Genomic DNA, 20,180 nt, shown 5'->3' on the forward strand with positions numbered 1-20,180 from the left:
AGGGTATGTGTGAATGACATCAAACAAAGGATAGAAGTCTGATGAGGAGAGAATGGTCCTATCCTTTCAATTTGATCCAATTAACCATGGACATGTCCCTTTAAATGTTTTTAATTCTAGTTAAGCAAGAAAGGCAAAATAATAAATATATGAACAAGGAAGTAAAATTACAGTATTTAAAATAAAGGCACAGGCCAAGGCATGGTGATAATTTAGTCTGATTAAAGCTCAAACCTTAATTTTGAGATAAAAGACCAGAAACATAATATCCAAACTAAATCTATTTAAAAATCCAGGTGGCTAAGGATTTATGCATCTATGTGTATCATGTACAAACATATCTAGTGTGCCTGAACATACCAATAAAGCAAAGTCACTGAGGTTGTACAAAATTAAAAAAAATCTAAAGCTATCTAAAAAGCATGCTAAGAAGAGGAAACCTACACTGAACAAATTCAGTTTCAAAGTTGTTCTGTTTGTGTCGCTGTGAGAACAAGTCACCTCCAGTGGTACCGTATCAACTGCGCAGATGCCTTCCCACTGAGTAAGAGTCCAGGATGGGGACGGCTATGCTAAGTAATTCCACTTGGTCTCTCTTCCATGACCGGTTTCTGACGAGCCCCGTAGAGATAGTGAGAGCTGGGAAGTGGATCTCAATCCTGGCCCCAGGAAAAGGGCCGTTTTTGGAGAATTACTTTCCACATCCATTTTATTTGAGTTTTCCTAATTAACTAAATCAAAGTCAACTATTAATTAATAAGATGCTTGCAATTTTTAGAGTTTTATTCCGCTGCCTAAATTCAATATTTCATGTTGTTGGCATGCATTTCCAAGAAAATTTCTAGTTAAAAATATATTCACTGTCTCTGGGAAGATAATGGAATAACTGCATTTGACAATAAAACTTTGTCCATTATAAATCAGCACAACCAATAAAAACTTCCACAAATCAAACATTCTACATATACTCACAGCTGGCTACCAAATTTATACTGAACAGGGAAATTTTGGCCCAATCTAAAATACTGCCTTAATGAGAAACTTGTTAAAACTTTTGGTAATAAAAACCATCTGCCCTTTCAAGAAAAGATCTGGGAGAAAGATGAGAACAGAGCTCAAAAGTTTGTCTGCTAAGTATATCTGCCCCAATATAAAAATACTCCTAACTGCATTTTTTCCCAAAGCAGATTATTGACTAAATATCACTGCATCTTGGGCCCATTTTAGGTAAATGTATGATTCCTAAGTAGATCTTAAGAATACTAACAGTTCACATTAGAATACAGTCCTTCCATTGTTCAAACTTTGCTTTGATTATGACAATATTTCAAGAGAAATCAACTAACCAATAAACCCACGTATGGTTCTTTGGAAAACTGTTCAAAGTACAATGTCAATAATATAAGAAATCTGGCTCTATCGAAATAAGAGAATTTTCTGTAGTAATTTTAGAAAAGCAACCTTAAAAAGCAAAAATAGCCATAAGATTCCCTCCCTTCAGGACTCTTTTCTATATCAAAAAGCAAAATTCATGCATCCTTTTAAGATCCTTTTAACTAAACAATCGCCAGGGCTATTTCCTCCCAACCACCTTGCGATTCAGTGGAGTTCCATTACACGACTACCAACTCTTGGAATTGAAGTTCGATTTGGTGGGTCCAGTTTCATAAATCTGAGTGCAGAAAAACATGCAACATTTTAGAATTCAATTCTATAAATGCACTAACATGAAAAAGGACATTTTCTGCTCACATTTTCCAACACACAAAAAATCAGGTTTTGAAGAATGAGGCCGATTTTTACTTTCTATAGATGTGTTTGCATCACTATCCCTTATACATACGTACTTTTGTACTATGTATGTCTAGCCACAGTGGTATTTCTCTCTTTAGATATTTCATTTTACCTCATATTGTATAATTACAATAGCAAATGGAGTGCCAGGGAGGGAAGATGGCAACTTTCAGAAGCCCACAGGGAAATTGAACACATAGTGTTAATTTTAAAATAAGAACAATGTTTCTATATAGCTAACTCTGCTACAACTTAAATCATGTTGTAGGAACATCTGACTTCTTTTTTGCAAAAAACCATATGAATAACAATGTGTACAGTATTGAATATGTAAAAGAATATTTTAAAAATTTATTTTATCAAAAGTAATATTCCAGTTTCCTGCCAAGTGAATAGCAGATAAGCTGTCTGTTATGGATCTGCTGATCACTTCTTGAGAGTTCTCTCATTCCTTCAGGTCAGGACTAACCATAGCTCTGGAGGTGACCTCGCCATTGTGCTAAAAATCTCGACAGCTCTAATGTGCACCAGAAGTGACTGGCTTATAATCCTTGTAGGAAGGGGTCCAGACTACTACTTTTGTGTATTTTTTTGCAACACTTATATGGTAGAGTAATACTAGTCTACTAAAAATTATACAGAAGACTGTCCAAACTACAGGTTTGGATATAGATGCTTGATCCTGGAGCAGAGGAGAGAGAATAAAAATGCACCACGATGCGTTCGCACTGTGCTCTCCTACTTCCTGTCGTGGACAGAGTGCTTAAGGAAATGTGACCGAGGAGCACAAAGCAGGGGGCAAACTGGGGGATGGGTGCAGCAGAGCAAAGTAAAAATTACACAAGACTTAAATTTTATGGTTTAATTTGATTTTAAGAGAAATGTATGGTATTTTAATTAAATAATCCGTAGAATAAACCTCTCATTTTGAATGTGAGTCTAAAATTTTGCAATGACACCAAGTGAAAATATAAAGAAATCATTATTAAAATTCACATTTGACATCCCATAAGACCTGTCTGTTAAGAAAAATTCATATGCCTTGCTTTTGTTTGTTCTTTACGCAAAGTGTTTACAAATTTGCCTACAATGAAGAAAAAAATAAAAAATATTCTTTGACATTTTTTGAATTGATACTTGGAATTTTGAGATTTATTCTGATGTATATCTGCATCTCTTCTCAAGAGGATACAAAGTCTACCTCCTTTAGTGTTAGATCTATTCACCCAAGCACTTTAGTATAAACTTAGAGAATACATTTTTCGTCCACCTAACTTTTAATTCATGAGGCTCTGAGACAAGAATCTATTCTCCACCACTGATTGCAGAAAGACACCTCTTACTGTCACCTCGATGACACTCGTCCTGAGGCCGTGCTACAGTTCACGCTAATTATGAGTAGGTCACACACGAACATTCACAATAGTAATGTGTAAAAATTCCTATTTATAACCAACAACATCAAAGCAACATTGGTGTTAAAGCCAAAGTACAATATCATAATAGTACCATTTTAACCCCTCACTAGAAAGATACAATGGAAAAGTACCCCCTTCTGAATAATTCTTGTCCATTCCCACTAAGGCCTCAGCAACGTGAGCCTGTTAAAAAAGGCCAGTTCACAAGACAACTGGAGTCCCTCGGACGGCTGATTTCTGGCCATGGGGTGGTCCTGGTTGATCACTGTCTCTGACGCGTCACAGAGGAGACTGGTGGGGAGTCGTCGGCTTGACGTGTTTCCTTGATGTTACCTTCTTCGAGAGGCTTGTGTCCTAGTTACCAGGTGTAGGTTTCCCCCCGTGAAAATAAAAGGAAGAAAAGTCAAAGAAGCAGGACGAGCGTGTCTAGGTGGGACAGCTCATCGAGTGGCCGTCAGTCATCGATCTTCACAGGCAGCTTCTCCGAGGGCCCGTGGGCCCCTGGCTGGGATGAGATCCACACCGCACTCTCCTCCCCTCGGATCACCTTCTCCCACTGGCTGAGGTTATTCCTAAGGATAAAAGATGCGGGGACAAGGGTGTTTAAGAAGGATTTCTGGGCTCAGTCTCAAACATTAAGCACCCTCTGCCCCCCCGCCCCCGAGGTATAGCCGAGCACGATGGCCTTCTGGTGCCCTTCTGAGGCCGACAAGGACCAGCCTGCTGTGGCCGGGCAGGGTCCCAGCACGTCTCCCTGACGTGGTCCGGCAGCACATTCTGTGGCCAGCAAGGCTGGGGAGGGGGGCCACCTTGTCCAGGAGCACCAAACGACAGGGGCAACAGGAGAGCTCAGATCAGGACACACCATCTCGTAATCAGTGAGAAAGGACGACCTGGAAAGGGGCACAAGCCACAGGGTGCACTAGCCAAGAGCATGGAGGTAAATGGGGAGGAAGGGAGGCCTGGGCGGCAAGAACGTTCGGCCACAGCACCGCTAGCCAGGAGCTCCCGCTCTGCGGGCAGGGACAGGGTGCCAGCTTGGGGTCCCTGCCACCTCATACTGGGAACTGGGGACTAGCCTTATTTTGAACACTGTCCTATATAAAAAGTCACTGTAAGTTACACGTAGGACCAATGTTAGAAATTTCTTTGTTGCAGTAAAGCCATCTTCGCGTTCTGGCAACTTGTGGTCTCAGACGCAGGCTGCTCGCCCCCCTCTCCACGGGTCTTTCTCTTTCCAAATCTGCTGTTCAAATGCTGTGGGAATCCTAATCTCCTTGAACAGTGTGACCACCACCACCTCGCCCCATGTGGCTGACCGGGCAGAGATCTTATCAACACTTCCCACCTTGCACCTTGCTTTCTTATATACAAAGCCAAAATCAGAAGGGAACCTTGCACTAGCAAACACACAAGTCATACAAAGCACACATAATGCAAAGACACCTCTGGACAAAAGAAATCTCTAAAATATAACCTGAAAAATGGAACACTTTTAGCTTTTGTGCCATATTACCACATATTATTTGCCCAGAACTTAAGAGATTTTTGATATACTGGAAAAAAGACCTACACTAATGTTGCCACATTTCCTTGGACACCAATGACACATGAATTTTTTTTAAGTGTTAATAAGATTAAAATAGCCTTTAAGAGATTATATGGTTCAGCCAAGTCAATGAAGCAAGAATGCATCAAAGCTGCTGAGACAGAGGAATCCCTATCCTCGTGTTCGATAATGACAGCAAGCACTCATTCTGCTGGTTCTGGATATTTAACAGAAAATACAGATAATTTTTGGATAGGAAAGGACTTTTGACTACTACCTAGGATTTTTTTTTTTAATTACATGGATTTTGATTGATATTGCCATTTCTCTTTGGTGGGGCACTGACTTTTCCAACCCGATTCCATCAGGAATGAGTCCCAGCTCATACTCCATATTATCCACATGGCTTAGTCCTTACATAATAAGATAATATTTTAATGAACTAACTGCTGATTAAGGTCAGTGATGGCTCAACAAAATCAGCTGGGAAGTTATGTTCACCTCCCCAAGAGCAGAGAAGAGAAACCATCACTTACATAGGAAAAAACATCTCCCTCCTTGTTGGTTTCCTTTGTTTTCCTCACAATAATTCGTTTATGAAATGAGTTTCAACAGCAGAGGGTGGGAGTATCCAAAGGCTCTGGTTTTGTTCAAAATCCTGCCTCTGTCCTCTGTCCCCCACTGTGCCCACCCAACCCCCAAGGGTGCTCCATGGCTAAACAGTTGGAAAAATAAGCAGGACACCAGTTCTCTTGCAGAAAATCAATACACAGGGCTGCTCTGCTCACTGCCCTTTGACCTCCCCAGACGGAACTTCTTTTCAAAGTAACATGAAAATCCTAAAAAAATTCCAATGTTCTTAGCTGAGCGCATCCCTCAAAAGCAATGAGAAAAGGATGCAGAGGATTTAGAAGCTGGGACGGATGACAGAGGGCTCATATCTCTTTTGGGAAGAAACTAAAACTCACAGAGAAAGAAGATCCCAGTCAAGGCTCCCCCTCCTCATTTACACAATAAACTGTGGGATTAAGCTGAGCCTCTTTCCAAGGAGCAGTCCCAAATACACATTATGGTTCTGTCTTTTTAAAAACGCATTGGGCATGGATCCCTGGGTCCTAACAAAACCCAAACCCAAACCAGATACCTTCTTGCTCCTTTTTGGTGAATGAAGGACTTTATGAATACTCTTAACATATACTTGTTACCTAGGCAAACACACAGCCCATAAAATGACATTTACTGTAATAAGACACAGCACACACATTGATGGAGAGGAAAATTCCATACGGAGTCTTCATCCTTTTGTTACATCACACCCCAGCCTGAGCAGTGGTACATACCTGCACGCTTTGAGGAGAGGCTCGGTGGGCGGGAAGATCTGGGTGAGGGTGGTGTAGCAGGGGATGGCCACAGCGTTGTAGAACCCCAGCTGCCTCGTGCAGGGCCACGCACAACAAGACACAAAAGTGCAGGTTAGCAACAACCTCCCAGCTGAGGCTTCTATTTCTCAAGCCTAGCTATAAAATTAAATGTTCTAGTTTTGCTCCCTGATATTTGGGCTCAATAAATACTGCTGCAGAGTGCATTTAAAAATGCCTTAAAATACGTCCACGAAGTAACACACATCAAAAGAGGCTCATCCCAAACCCAAGTTCAACATTCAATGAGATTCCATTTATAGATCAGTCAAGTTATAATTCAAGCACTGTTCTTGTCTCTAAGTCAAAGTTAGTCTTCTACCATAGACATTTCAAAGTCAACCTGCTATTCTTCTACAGGTGGCCTCTTCTCCAACTTAGTATTTGGGAATCTGTGCAGGTGTTTCGTGGGCTTGCTATCCTTGGCTGTTGGTGCCTTGCTTGGTCTCCAGAGACTTTCTTTCTCCCCCTCCCTTTTTTTTTTATATAATCACACAATGAGACAGGACCTTTACAAAAGGACATGAAAAGAAGATGCCGGACAGGAAAGACAGATCTCTGTGAGCAAATATATGGGAAAGTTCCATAAACAATATTAAAAAGAAATTAAACTGCAAGAACCACATGCAATAGGCACGTGGGGCTGGGCATGTCGGTGTGTGTTCAGCAGGGAAGAACAGGGAGCACCCTGTTGGATGCAGCGGCTAAGCACACGAACACACTGCGAACCGAGGACCACAGGGGTGAGAAAACCACGCGGCCCTTCTCTATGCTGACGTCTCTGAAAAACTGGGGACTTGCTTCACCTTTGGTATGAATAGTGAATAAATTAACTTTCAGTGAAATAGGAAAGCTTGAGAACTTATCCAAAACCATCATCCTGTGAGTTTTCTGAAATGTTTTCTAAACGAAATTCTATAATTATGTGTCCATAACTAACTTCCCTGTTATGGTGTTAGAAGAGGGGTAGTTTAAAAAGACTATAATCTGAGAAATAGATCGCATCACACATGCAAAACTGACAGGCACGAGAGCTGTCAAAACATCAAAACATTGACATAAATCATGTGGTAAGACCTGAAAAAATAATAATTAATGTCAACTGGTGGTAAGACAAAATTCAAAATGTACTAAAATACTATGCATTATTCATTAGGAAAAGTGGGCCTGATCAAAATCTATGTTACTCTCTAAAAAATACCTTTGCACATTCAATGACAAAAGATTTTCTGCTTGTTAAAAATATTAACAATTCAAACTCCTCTATCCCTCCATTTTAAGCCATTGGTTACTATGATTCCATCGGTGGAAAGAGCTGACGGTTCGGGCAGTTGTGGCTTCTTTAAACCCAACTACGATTTCCTAATCCTGGCCTTATGATCCCCAAACTCCATCTAAATGCAGAAGTTTTCAAGTGGTCCTGGGTTCTACAAGATGGCATATACTTTTAATTCACATGTGATTTTATGACTGCCTGAAATTATTTGACTTTTCAACAGAATTCATACCTGGCCTTGTGGGACCTCGTCCTTCTTGTCTCTGTCCATCATGGGAATAGGTTGTATTCCCAACTTTTTCATCTCATCGCCCTAAGAGAAACAGGAAAAACCAAGCTTTCTCAACTTATAAGCCACTATAAAGTCTTGGTATTAATGAGTTGTTCCCTTTATTTATTAATTTTCTTCACAATGGATAATGCTTCTGGCTATTGATGCAAACAAATGTCAAAACAATAAAAACTTAACGTATCATCATTTGGCTTTTCTCAATGAAATTACCAGGAATGCAGGTATCTCTCCCGGTTCCACTGTGCAGAGGTTAGTGAAAGCTGTAACAAGAGGAGACTCAGATAATAGTGAGGAGGAATGACAAGAACAAAGCATGGAATAACCTCAAGGCCTTTTTCTCACTTATTTTTCAAATGAATTTTCACGTGTGTTGAACTGGATGAAGCGAGGCTTTAGAGAGAAATAATGTATATCAAGACTGGTCTGCTAAAATGTGTTAGTAAAGATGCAGTATAACGGGATGCACATCACCATAAAGGTTACAGTCACAGATGTTTATTAAAGATTTCCTATTTTGCAGGCTCTGGGATAGGTAACATATAAATACTATTTTATTTAATCATGAAATACTAGGAGTTAGATATTCTTGTACCCATTTTATAGATTTTAAAAATTATCTTCCTCTTTTTAGTTATTTGTTAAAGATTGTTAAAATCTTTTTTCTTAACATACCCCAACTTTTTCCTTGCTACACCACTATTCCCTCACATTTCTTCATTATTCAGTTACTTTAATTACTTCACAATCATGCTTATTTTCAGAAATCAGAGGTGGAGAACTAAAAACATCCTAGATTTGCTAATGTAGGTCCAAAACAAATGATGAGAACCCCCACAAAAGGTTCTATTGCAGGGACAGAGGCCAAGCACAAACATCGAGAACCCCCACGAAGGGTTTTACTGCAGGACAGAAGCCAAGAACAAATGACTAGGACCCCCACAAAGGGTTTTGGCAGGACAGAAGCCAAGAACAAATGACAAGAACCCCCAAAAGGGTTCTATGTGCAGGACAGAGGCCAAGCACAAAGGACAAGACACCCCACAAAGGGTTCTATCTACAAGACAGAGGCCAAGAACAAATGACTAGAACCCCCACGAAAGGGTCTATGTGCAGGACAGAGGCCAAGAACAAATGACGAGAACTCCCACAAAGGGTACTTTGTGCAGGACAGAAGCCAAGAACAAATGACGAGGACCCCCATGAAGGGTTCTATGTGGAGGACAGAGGCCAAGAACAAATGACTACAACCCCAACAAAGGGTTCTATTGGCAGGACAGAGGCCAAGAACAAATGACGAGAACTCCCACAAAGCGTTCTATGTGCAGGACAGAGGCCAAGCACAAAAGATAGAACCCCAACAAAGAGTTCTATCTGTGGAACAGAGGCCAAGAACAAATGACGAAAACCCCCATGAAGGGCTCATCGGCAGGACAGAGGCCAAGAACAAATGAGGAGAACCCCCACGAAGGGTTCTCTCAGCAGGACAGAGGCCAAGCATAAATGTCAAGAACCACCAGAAAGGGTTCTATCGGCGGGACAGAGGCCAAGCACAACTGACTAGGACCACCACGAAGGGTTCTATGTGTGGGAGAAAGGTCAAGAACAAATGATGAGAACCCCATGAAGGGTTCTATTGGTAGGACAGAGGCCAAGCACAAATGTCAAGAACCCACAGGAAGGGTTCTATTGCGGAACTAGGCCAAGAACAAATGAGGAGAATCCTCACAAAGGGCTCTATGTGCGGGACAGAGGCCAAGAACAAATGATGAGAACCCCATAAAGGGTTCTATCAGCAGGACAGAGGTCAAGCACAAATGACTAGGACCCCCACGAAGGGTTCTATCGGCAGGACAGAGGCCAAGCACAAATGACAGGACCCCCAGGACGGGCTCTATCAGCAGGACGGAGGCACTTGAGTCCAGCTTCTCCTCCCGTGTTATCACTTTAAATATTAGTTCCATGGTTCTCAAACTTTTTCCATTCCTGTTCTAAGTGAGTGAAACTAACCAGGCCCCTTGCTCAAGGATATTACAAGTCCAGTAAGTAAAAAGACTGTGGATAAACAAAGATTTGACTATGTACAGTACTCACAAATAAGGATCAGTGCTACACAGGAAAACAACGAAGTACTGCAGAGTATGCGTCCCAGGAAGTACTGGCCCAGAGTGGGGCTTGCAGAGGAAGCTGCAGAGGGCAGGCAGGGGGGCACGGGGGTGGGGGGAGAAGTTGACCTTGATGGCCGCGAGAGGGACTTGACTCAGGGAAGCCAGAGGGGCTGAGACGAGGAAATAGCCTGGTGAAGCAGTGGGCTTTGGAGATCAAGTTCATGACTTCTGTCTCTATCACAACAGCATGGAGGGACAGACTGGGAACAACATTAGAGTCATCCCTAACCTGCAGATGTGACAACTAAAGTACAGAGGTGAGTCACAAAGCTGGTCTGAGGTTTGATCCCACGTGCTACAGCAGGATGCCCATCTCCAGCACCAGGACATCAAACACCACACTCTGTGTGACTGTTAGTCTAAGTCTAAAGGAAAAGGCAGGGACCTAGGTCAGAATGCTGCAGGGATTCAGGCACAAGGTGGCCAAGTCTTGGGGCAGGAATTGGGGTGGGTGGCGGGCAGAGATGGGATCTAGCGGACATCTGGTAAGTGAGCCAGCAAGACCCAGTGATGACCTCTGCTTCCTCCCATGGACTGTGAGATCCCTGAAGACAGCATCCATGTGCACTTTGGGAGCTTAATCAGTCTTTGTGGACTGTTTAATCAGTGCAAAAGAGAGCAGGGAAATCTACATAGCATATCTGTCACATTTTGATTCATATTTTAGAATACAAATACAATTATGAAAGTATGAATTATATTAGTTAAATAAAATTATTTGCAAAACAATAAGCTAGCTTCAGACCAGTTTTCCTTATGTGATATTTACAGAATGTACTCTGGGTTACTACTTTTAGACACATATGCAAATTAAGTTAACGGCTAATAAAGTCAGAGATTACAGTTCAGACATGTATACCTAAAACAACCTTCTTAATTAAGTCTGATAGTAACTAGATCCTGGGATACACACTATAAAATAAAAAACATGCAAGAATTTGCATGCACAATGTGTAGGCATTCTGGAGAAATAACACTGTGAGTATAATCAACTCCAGGCCTGTGGTTCTCACCCAACAAGCATTTTTTTTGGCTTTGCCATCGTGAAAAAAAATAACATTATAAATCTTTTCTATTGAACTATCAACTGAATGATTGGCTGGTTTTTACTTTTTACATCCATTCTTTTATACGGGTGAGGCTGAATGGTTTCAATTAGCAACGACCAAACTCTTGGCCCTCCAAATTTACCTTTACTTCTTCAAACCAAATGAGGTACACAAACATTTTATTTCATTTGTTTCCCTAAAGTAATCTTTGAATATGCAGGGGGCTAGGTATTTGTGGGTTCATGTTAATAAGAGAGTGTTCTACTTCTTCTTGGACAATTCAGAAAGCAAAATGAGAACTCAAACACACATTTCTGATAATTGAGATAATTCAGTCAAGAAGAGGGTATTAATGAAATTAAGTTCCATGGTTGCCTCACATGTCAGAGGTATCACGAGTTAAAAGCCCACATATTCTATGGAACTCATAATTGACCATCTGGAGTATTTACAGAATCTTGTACATCTATGGTACAAGGTAATTATGTCCCCAATTTCCAACTGCAGACATACACAGCCTGTGAGACTGGGGTCCCACAATCTCATGGGCTGTATGTCTGCATCTGTGTAGAAATGCTAATTCTCCTATGGCATGTGACTGACAGTATACTGTTTTTTGAAGTAACAAGCAACCTGAGCTACTAAGACATTGTTACTAATTTACCCATATATTTACTTTCTCATCAGACTTTTTCTCATTTTTAATGTTCATATAAAAATCAAAAACATACCTCAGCCCAGAACTCTGCATATATATCATTTGCTGTCAATTTTGTAACCGGCCACAGCTTTGTTACAGAACAAAGATCACAGGCAGTCATCATCAAACCAATGACACGATCTCTAGAACACAATAACACAAAACAGGTCAGCGTGGCATTTGCACTCTTACAGTAAAGGCTAGAAAGACTTGTGCATTTTCAGGAATAAGGCTTAAATAGCAGGCATTACTTGGCCACTGGGAGGAGAGTGGGCGGGGAGAGAAGCAGTGTTGCTTCAGCTGGAAGGACCTGGGTCACCTCTGTCACTGCCCCGGGAAGGGTTACGGTGCACCTCAGTATCATTGCTGTCATCAAGACAGTTGGGCATGGCTCTGGGGCCACCTAAATCCTCATGGAGTTCTGCAAATGTACAGGGTGAAGAAACCTTGAAGAAAAAAATCTACCCCCATCCTTTTGTTTATATATGAAAAATGTGAGGTGCAGAGAAATGAATGACTGCCCCACGGCGCAAGCAGCTCAAGACAAGGCCAGAGCAGACGCAGGTGCTCAGCATGCGTGATGGGAGCTGCCTCCCAACACTTTGCAAACTCTAACCTCCAAAGAAATGAGTCCTCTTTTTCAGTTGCTTTGCATTCACATTTTGACTTCTTTTTTTCTAAATGTGGTTTGGTTTAATCTTTCTTCTTGAAGAAAAAGAAAAAAACTGCTTGAAGACTTGAAACGGACATACCCCTACAATTTTAATGGATTTGGTCTGGTGACCTAAATGAAATCTATGGCACGAACCGCTGATTAGTAAGGAATTTTAATATACTGACTTTGACTTTTAGCAATAATCGCGCCTCGGATAAACCTCATTGGCTACGATACTGCCACTGCACAAAGCTCTGACTTTAACTTTTATGAAGCAAATTACATACTTTAAAAGGCAAATGATCAGGAAAGATACAAAATTGTGGGGCAAATGAGATGTGACCATTTCCAGCTCATATGTACATTCTAACGAGTCTCGGGAATCCGCCGCCGCCTCCGCTAAATAATGCCTTAGTTCTTGTAACCGCACAGATGGTCCCCTCCAGGGGCACAGCCCGGCCCTGGGTCCTGAGCCTGCCCCCACCAGGGCAGACGGCATATTAAGAATGCCTATCCATCGCTGTGGCCGAGCCTCTCATGTAGCGGCTCTCCCACGCACAGATTCCTGGCTATTTGGGAGACCCTGCCTGGTCTGTTACCTGCGTCTGGGACACCGATCCCTTGCAAGGCTCCTTTAGTTCCCATCAGTCCGCTTCCTTTAGGCCATTTCCTTAATTAAAATCACTTTTACAACCTCACTTTCCTTAAGAACACGTCTTTATTGGGGCAGACTAAATGGCTGATGAGACTTCTGTGCACCCTTCTTGTGACCCCAAACAGATGCCGTGTGAAGATCCAAATTCCTCAACGTGATCAGGAAACTCCGTATTTTCTTGATGCGGGAGTTTCCTAATAAGCACTTTGTGGTTTAAAGGAAGAATATTTCTGGATTTGGGCTTCTAGAAGAACGAATTTGTCATCTGTTTATTCAACAGGTAAATTCATTAAACAGAAACAGAACATGAAAACAAAACTATGGCTGTTTCATAAGATTGAAATAATTCAATCTCATTTATATTCACATATACACCTCAACATTTACTTTTGTTGGCTGAACATTCTAACAAGCTTTACCTCAAAAAAGATTTATCTCGTAAATCCACAAAACAAGAAATGTTAACAGAACTGGGCACACTGTAGGACGCAAGGAACCAATTTTCTCCCTGGACGGGATTTCACAGGTAGTGTGGTTACTATTAAGGTTGAGAAGATTATGACCCCAGTTGTCATTCAGATTTCACTGTCAAAATTACTTAGACAAAACAATTCAACAGTAATTATTTTACTGGTAACCAAAAAAGTAAGAATAAACAGGTAAGAACGTTTTTATTAAATGCCTTTAATAAATTACTTATCTTTTACTCTCAATGACAAATCAGTTAGATGGTCATGGTTGCCTGGAAATATTAATGTAAATTGGAATAATTTTATTTCTTTCCACGAATGGAAGGTAGGTCTAACTGGGATAGCCGCTTAATTCATCATGCGTTCTGATAATCAACTCTGAAAGGGATGGAATTTATGCTAACTAAACTCTAGGTACAATCTTGTATAACCGGGTCAGCAAAAATAACAAAGAGCCCAATGCAATGCCTATGTTATAGATGATTCTTTGGTAAGTAATTTCAGGGAGTTTGACTACATTCATTTATTCCAAAATTTTTTGAGTGCCTCTATGTATCAGGCACAGTTATAGTAATGAATCAAGTACCCTGCTCTTTATAGAACTAACATTCTAATATGGACACGCAGAAAATAAGGTAAAAAGTTTCATTGAACAAGCTTGTAAAAATTATTGTAAAAGAGGCATGAAGATCTGTGAGAGTCCCACTAGAGATGAGTAGGTGTGGAAGTTCTAATGTGTCTATGAGGAACATGGTGAGCTTGAGGAACAACAAGCCGGTCTGGCTGATGTGGAGGGATGAGGCACAGCACGGGGTGCTGCCCGGTCTGGAGACAAGGCAGAAGTCTGCTATTCCAAGTCAGATGGTCACACAGCGGAGGCTGCGAGCAGAGGAGTGACATGCTCCACGTGGTAGAGAGATCTTGGTGGAGAATGACTTGTACAATCATAGGGGCAAGGGAGGATGGGGAGAGATCACTTAGGAGACCACAGTGGTCCAATGAGAGAGGATAGCAGCATGATTCCGATGGCTGCAGGAGACAGGGACAGGTGGAAGGCTCTGGGTGTCAGGTAGAGCCAAGGTGAAACACGGTAACATCTGCAGGTGTTATGGTGACAAAGCCCCCCTCCCCCCGTCCCTCTCCCTTCTACTCAACCCCCATGCATAATCCCAGACCAGGTGGAACTAAAGACACAGGATCCATCAGGGTGTGCAGACATTCTGACCTCTCACCAGGGCCATCCTACCTTAAAATTCTCCTCCCACATCAGAAGATCACAGAATCGCAAAACTTTACCAAAGGAGAGGAAACCACACAGCATGCAGGATTTCAGGTGGGTTACTCTCCCATTATGCTCCCCATGCCCCGACTGCCCCCCACCACTCTACAAAAGTTCATCAGCCACGGATACAATGTCGTATTGGAAGAAAAGCAGAAACATGAAGCTGGACCAGATGAAACATAAGTAACTTTATAAAAGATTTCAAATAGAGACATGAAGATTATATATTATATATTTACATATATATACACAAAGAATGAGTTCTCATATGATTATCATTACAATTCTTCATTTGTGTCAATATCTGGATTTCAAAAAGACTGAAGGACTAGCTAATTTCCACAGTAAGCTCCAAACAGAAGACTTCTCTACCCTCACTGTTCACTAGGCTCTGACATCATTCTGGCCTCCCTAATAACGTGGCCCGGTTTTAAAACACCGTTAACATTACCTACTTCAATCCAAGGTTATCAGCCAAGGTTACCCTAACATGAAAGAGACGGCACACCCAGGGGGACGGGAGGACCGACGGACAAGCTGAAGGGAGGCTAAGGATGGGGAGGCACCGAGGGTCAGTGGCAGCAAGCAGGCCCTGCCCTGAGCCCGAAGGGGCAAGGATACGGAGCTTTCCCCAGAAGCACTGTGAAACCAGGGGAACAAATGCACCAACTCTTCTGTCCTCCCACCCTCTCATCTCTTGTTAGTGCCACCAGTCTCTGAATCCAGAAGCTGGAGGGAGGGCAAGATTGCTGGGTGACCCAGCCCCTACAGGTCAAAGTGGAAAACATGGTCAGTGGATCTGGAGGCCAAAAGGAGGCTACTCAGATGACAGGAGTACCCAGAAGGGAGAGCTAGAAAGCTGTCGTTCACACTGAAAAATACGTTTGAAACTCAAACAACTTTTAAGTTGTTACACCTCTTTATTCGCCTCTTTATTCCACCTCAAATTACTCCTCTTCATTCATGTATCAACAGAAAAATGGGTTTAAAGTCAAACTTTCTACTAATCTAAGAAAATCTGTTCCATTAGTGTTTGGGGACCCAGGTTAAAGTGGATAGTCCAGCACAGAACTGTCATGGAAAATAGAAAAAAGAAAAAGGAAAAGGAAAATAAATACATGCCTGCTTATCTTAGAATGCTCATCCACAAAGAGCTCATCAAAGACCAGGTTTCTACTATGAGGTGGTCTTCATTACAATGTGGCTGAGGTTGGGTAAACTGGGGTCCAGTGGTTAAGTAAAGAGCAAGCTTTTGGGGTGTGTTTTAGCAGGTGTTTTGTTTAGAAACTACTATCTAGCCTTATTTTAACTCTTCTGTTTAATTTTAAAATCCCGTCATACACAATATTTGAAAAGAGACTAGGTTAAATCATTTTCCCCCTTAAATTATCATTTTAATGATCTTTTCTTGTTTTTAAACTTATCTTCAAGGAATTTTAAATCACAGTATTAAGTAACTTAAATAAATCATGTTTATGATAACTACTTTTCTGATAATACAACCCATTGTGGCTATTTTTGAAACATTAAACCAGACTCAGGATGCTATGGATTCTCTGAAAATATTATTTGAACAGCTGCAGAGTCAAAACCGTACATGAGATGTTTGACTCCTACTGTTTCCAATGACACAATACAAATAACTCTTTGATATAAGCATAAGCATGGTGCAGTGATGAGCTCACTAAAGTAAACTTTAAATTCAAGTTTTCAATTCTTAATTTTATAGAATCCTATGTTGCTTCTTCACAAAATGTCATTGAGAGAAAAATAACTACATGTCAAAGGGAAATCACTCTTGAGCAAATGTGTGTCACAGAGGGATTTGCTATTAAAAATCATCCTAACTTGGGGCTCCTTGCTCTGTGGGGAGCCTGCTTCTCCCTCTCCCTGCTTCGCCGTCTGTTTGTGCTCTCTCTCTCTGTGTCAAATCAATAAATAAAAACTTTTAAAAAATCATCTAACTTAAAATGTATTTGCCTAACACAATCATTGTATTTGTTCTAGAATTGAGAGCCCTTACATAGCAACATGCGCTACCGTAACTTTAAATCAAGTGAGGACATTAGCAATTTCACGTTAGAACTTAGTTTCCCTACATTTCAAGTTCTTCAGATGAAACATAAAACATACCTAGCAGAATGAGGCCCCCATGCATTTACTATGGCAGGTAGACAGAGATTCTTAATTTAAATAAAGGATGCACTTCTCTATTTTTTAAATTTTTTATTTTTTTTAAAGATTTTATTTATTTATTTGACAGAGAGAGACACAGCGAGAGAAGGAACACAAGCACGAGGAGTGGGAGGGGGAGAAGCAGGCCCCCTGCCGAGCAGGGAGCCCGATGTAGGACTCGATCCCAGGACCCTGGGATCATGACCTGAGCCGAAGGCAGACGCTTAACGACTGAGCCACCCAGGCACCCCAAGGATGCACTTCTCTAGACGTTAGGTAACTTCATTCTTGGCCAAAGTCTGCCATTGATTTCCTCAGATGAATATCACCTTTTCATGTTTCAGTATTAATTCTAGGTATAAAGAGAGAAGCCACTGTCTGTCGTTTATCAACTATGCAATGGAGTAATTATAATCGATATCTACAAAAATTATCACCTAATATTATCATATATTTAAGTACAGACATTTCAGCAATATCAAGTAAATTGATGTATTAAAAGTATAAAAGAGATTCTCTAAAAGAGAACAAGAATTCATAATCAAAAAAAGATACTATACTGATAAACAGAGGTAAACAGTAAAATAACAGAAACATTAAAATTTATTTAAAAATATATTTCCAGCTTATAGACTACCCATTAACTAATAGAGAAAAAATAGCATTGGAGAAGCATCCTTTATTTAAACGGTTTGCAAAGAGCCCCTGGCTGCCGTGAATATGGACCGGCTAGCAAGGGAGACACCTGCCCCCTGGACGACATCAGTGCTGATGGCTAGCGGAATCAGGGCAGGCAGCAGTTGCTCATGTTTCTTTTGGGCAAGAATTACTCGAGCAAGAAAACTAGGAGTAAGATATAAAAGCTAGCCGCATTCGGAGTTGGTACCTGTCCCTTCTGTACAGTGCCCAGCTGAGCTACATTCTACCACCGAGGTGAAAGAGGGCTGCAACCTGCAGGCCTTCTGGAGAAACAGCTGCCCTGATACAGGTAATGCTCCCTAGGGAGTGTCAGGAGTGCACACGCGTCCATGGCAAGGATGGCTGGTGGGATATACACCTAGTCATAGGACAATGATGTCCGTGTTAACTCGAGCGTAAGAAGGGGCTCTAGAAGATGCAGAGGAGAAGGGTTTGCAACCACAGCCATGAGGGCAGTTCTGAACCTGCAGAAAAGTCACTGACTGCACACGACGCCTGCCGTCTTGAAGGACAGCACGCAACGGCTCCAGATATGCAATTCCTTACGGACATCACTGTAGAATCCCCATAAAGAGATCTATGGAAGGCCACCAAAGCCATGTCAAATGTGGGAGTATTTCATGCCCTAATAATTTTAAATGGAGTGAAAAACTTACTCAAAACTAATCTCCTCAGAAAGGAGATTTGATCTCATCTGGTGAATTAAACACCATTCTATATATTTTTTTAATGATTTTATCTAAAGACTTACTGATAGAATTGACATACTCTATCTTGTTTAAGGACAAAACACTTGAAAAAAGATGATTCATATTTATCATATAATCATATTTCTGGATTGTATATTTTTTGTTTCTCATACTTTAGGTGTAATTTATATAGAATGAAATGCATACATTTGAAGGATAAAGTTCAAGGAGTATGACAATGTATTCAGTCCCAAACTACCACACCAATGAAGACAAGGAACATCTTCATCACCCAGAAACCCCTCCTGCCCTTTTCCCATTCAGTGTCCTTCACCCGATGCCCATAACTGCCAGTCTGAGTTCTATCACAATCATTAGCACTATTAATTCATTTGGCCTATTCTGGTGCATCATAAAAATGTTTTCATATAGCATCTACTATTTTAGTCAGCGAAATGTCTGTGTGACTCATCCATGTTGTTGCATGAGTCAGCAGTTCCCGATTTTTTAAATTGCTGAATAGAACAGTATTCCATTGTAGAAATGCCAGAAACTGTCTATCCATGCACCTGTTGTTGGATATTTGGGTTGCTTCCAGTTTAGATACGTTATGAATAAGGCTGCTGTTAACATTTATGTCCGAGTCTTTGTGTGAACAATACGCTTTTATTTCTCTCGAGTAACCCGAGAATGGAGTCACAAAACAAGCATATATTTAGCTACTTAAGAAACTTCCAAAGTTCTTTCCAAAGCAGTTGTATATTTTATCCTCCCACCAGCACTATGTTACTATTTTAGTAGCTTCACATCCTTGCCATCACCTGGGTATTGTTGGTCTTTTTAATTTTGGCCATTCTAGTGAACATGTAGTGGTTTATTATGGTTTTAATTTGGTTTTCCTTACACATAAATATGTTGAGCAAAACTTTATGTTCTTTTTTTTTTTTTTAGGATTTTATTTATTTGACTGAGCGAGACACAGCGAGAGAGGGAGCACAAACAGGGGGAGGGGGAGAGGGAGAAGCAGGCTTCCTGCAGAGCAGGGAGCCCAATGCGGGGCTCGATCCCAGGACCCTGGGACCATGACCTGAGCCGAAGGCAGATGCTTAATGACTGAGCCACCCAGGCGCCCCAAAACTTCATGTTCTTATTGGCTTTAGGATCTGAAAAATATCTTTCACTCTAGGGCAACCACTACAAAAAAGTAAAAAAAAAAAAAAAAGAAATATAGATGATATGTTAAGAAAGGAGAGAAAATGGAATCATATAAAATAATCAATTAAAGCCACAAAAGGTGGAAAAAGAGTGGAAGGCAAAAATAGAAACAAAGAACAACTGTGAAGAATAGAAAAGAGTAACAAACATGGCATATATTAATGCAACTATATCTATAATCACTTCAAATGTCAGGGGTCTAAATACACCAATTAAAAGAGGTCATCAGAATGGACTAAAGAACAAGACCCAGCCCAACCATATGTTGTCTACAAGAAACCCAGTTTAAATATAAAGACACATAGAGATTAAAAGTCAATGAATGGAGAGGGCGCCTGGGTGGCTCAGTTGGTTAAAGCAACTGCCTTCGGCTCAGGTCATGATCCTGGAGTCCCGGGATCGAGTCCCGCATCGGGCTCCCTGCTCAGTGAGGAGCCTGCTTCTCCCTCTGACCCTCCCCCCTCTCGTGTACTCTCTCTCATTCTCGCTCTCTCAAATAAATAAATAAATCTTTAAAAAAAAAAAGTCAATGAATGGAAAAAGATACCACACTAACATTATTCACAAGCAAATGGGAACAGCTATATTAATTTCAGACAGGACAGACTTCAGAGCAAAAGTTATCAGCAGTAAAGACGACCATTTCATAATAATGAAGGGGATAGTTCTCCAAGAAGAT

At 41.1% G+C, this 20,180-nt stretch overlaps 1 protein-coding gene and 1 non-coding gene across 4 annotated transcripts in view; both read right to left on the reverse strand.

The window, feature by feature from the left end:
• Nucleotides 1-2,089: 2,089 nt before the first annotated feature.
• The window catches only part of PDE10A (phosphodiesterase 10A), a 294,100-nt gene continuing 276,009 nt past the window's right edge, over nt 2,090-20,180 (reverse strand). For all 3 annotated transcript variants that reach the window (XM_034991990.1, XM_034991988.1, XM_034991989.1), the window contains 4 exons: nt 11,693-11,804; nt 7,688-7,768; nt 6,102-6,190; nt 2,090-3,784 (listed from right to left, as the gene is read on the reverse strand). In XM_034991990.1, coding sequence (XP_034847881.1) covers nt 3,667-3,784; nt 6,102-6,190; nt 7,688-7,768; nt 11,693-11,804 — 400 coding nt within the window. In that variant the 3' untranslated portion in view covers nt 2,090-3,666. The remainder of the gene's footprint in view (nt 3,785-6,101; nt 6,191-7,687; nt 7,769-11,692; nt 11,805-20,180) is intronic.
• LOC118001878 lies at nt 12,435-12,570 on the reverse strand. The gene has a single exon (XR_004676868.1). It is a non-coding gene; the product is annotated as a U4 spliceosomal RNA (small nuclear RNA).

This window comes from Mirounga leonina, unplaced genomic scaffold, assembly GCF_011800145.1.
Source record: "Mirounga leonina isolate KUSES-001 unplaced genomic scaffold, KU_Mleo_1.0 Mir_54, whole genome shotgun sequence".
In the NCBI taxonomy this organism is placed as follows: Eukaryota; Metazoa; Chordata; class Mammalia; order Carnivora; family Phocidae; genus Mirounga; species Mirounga leonina.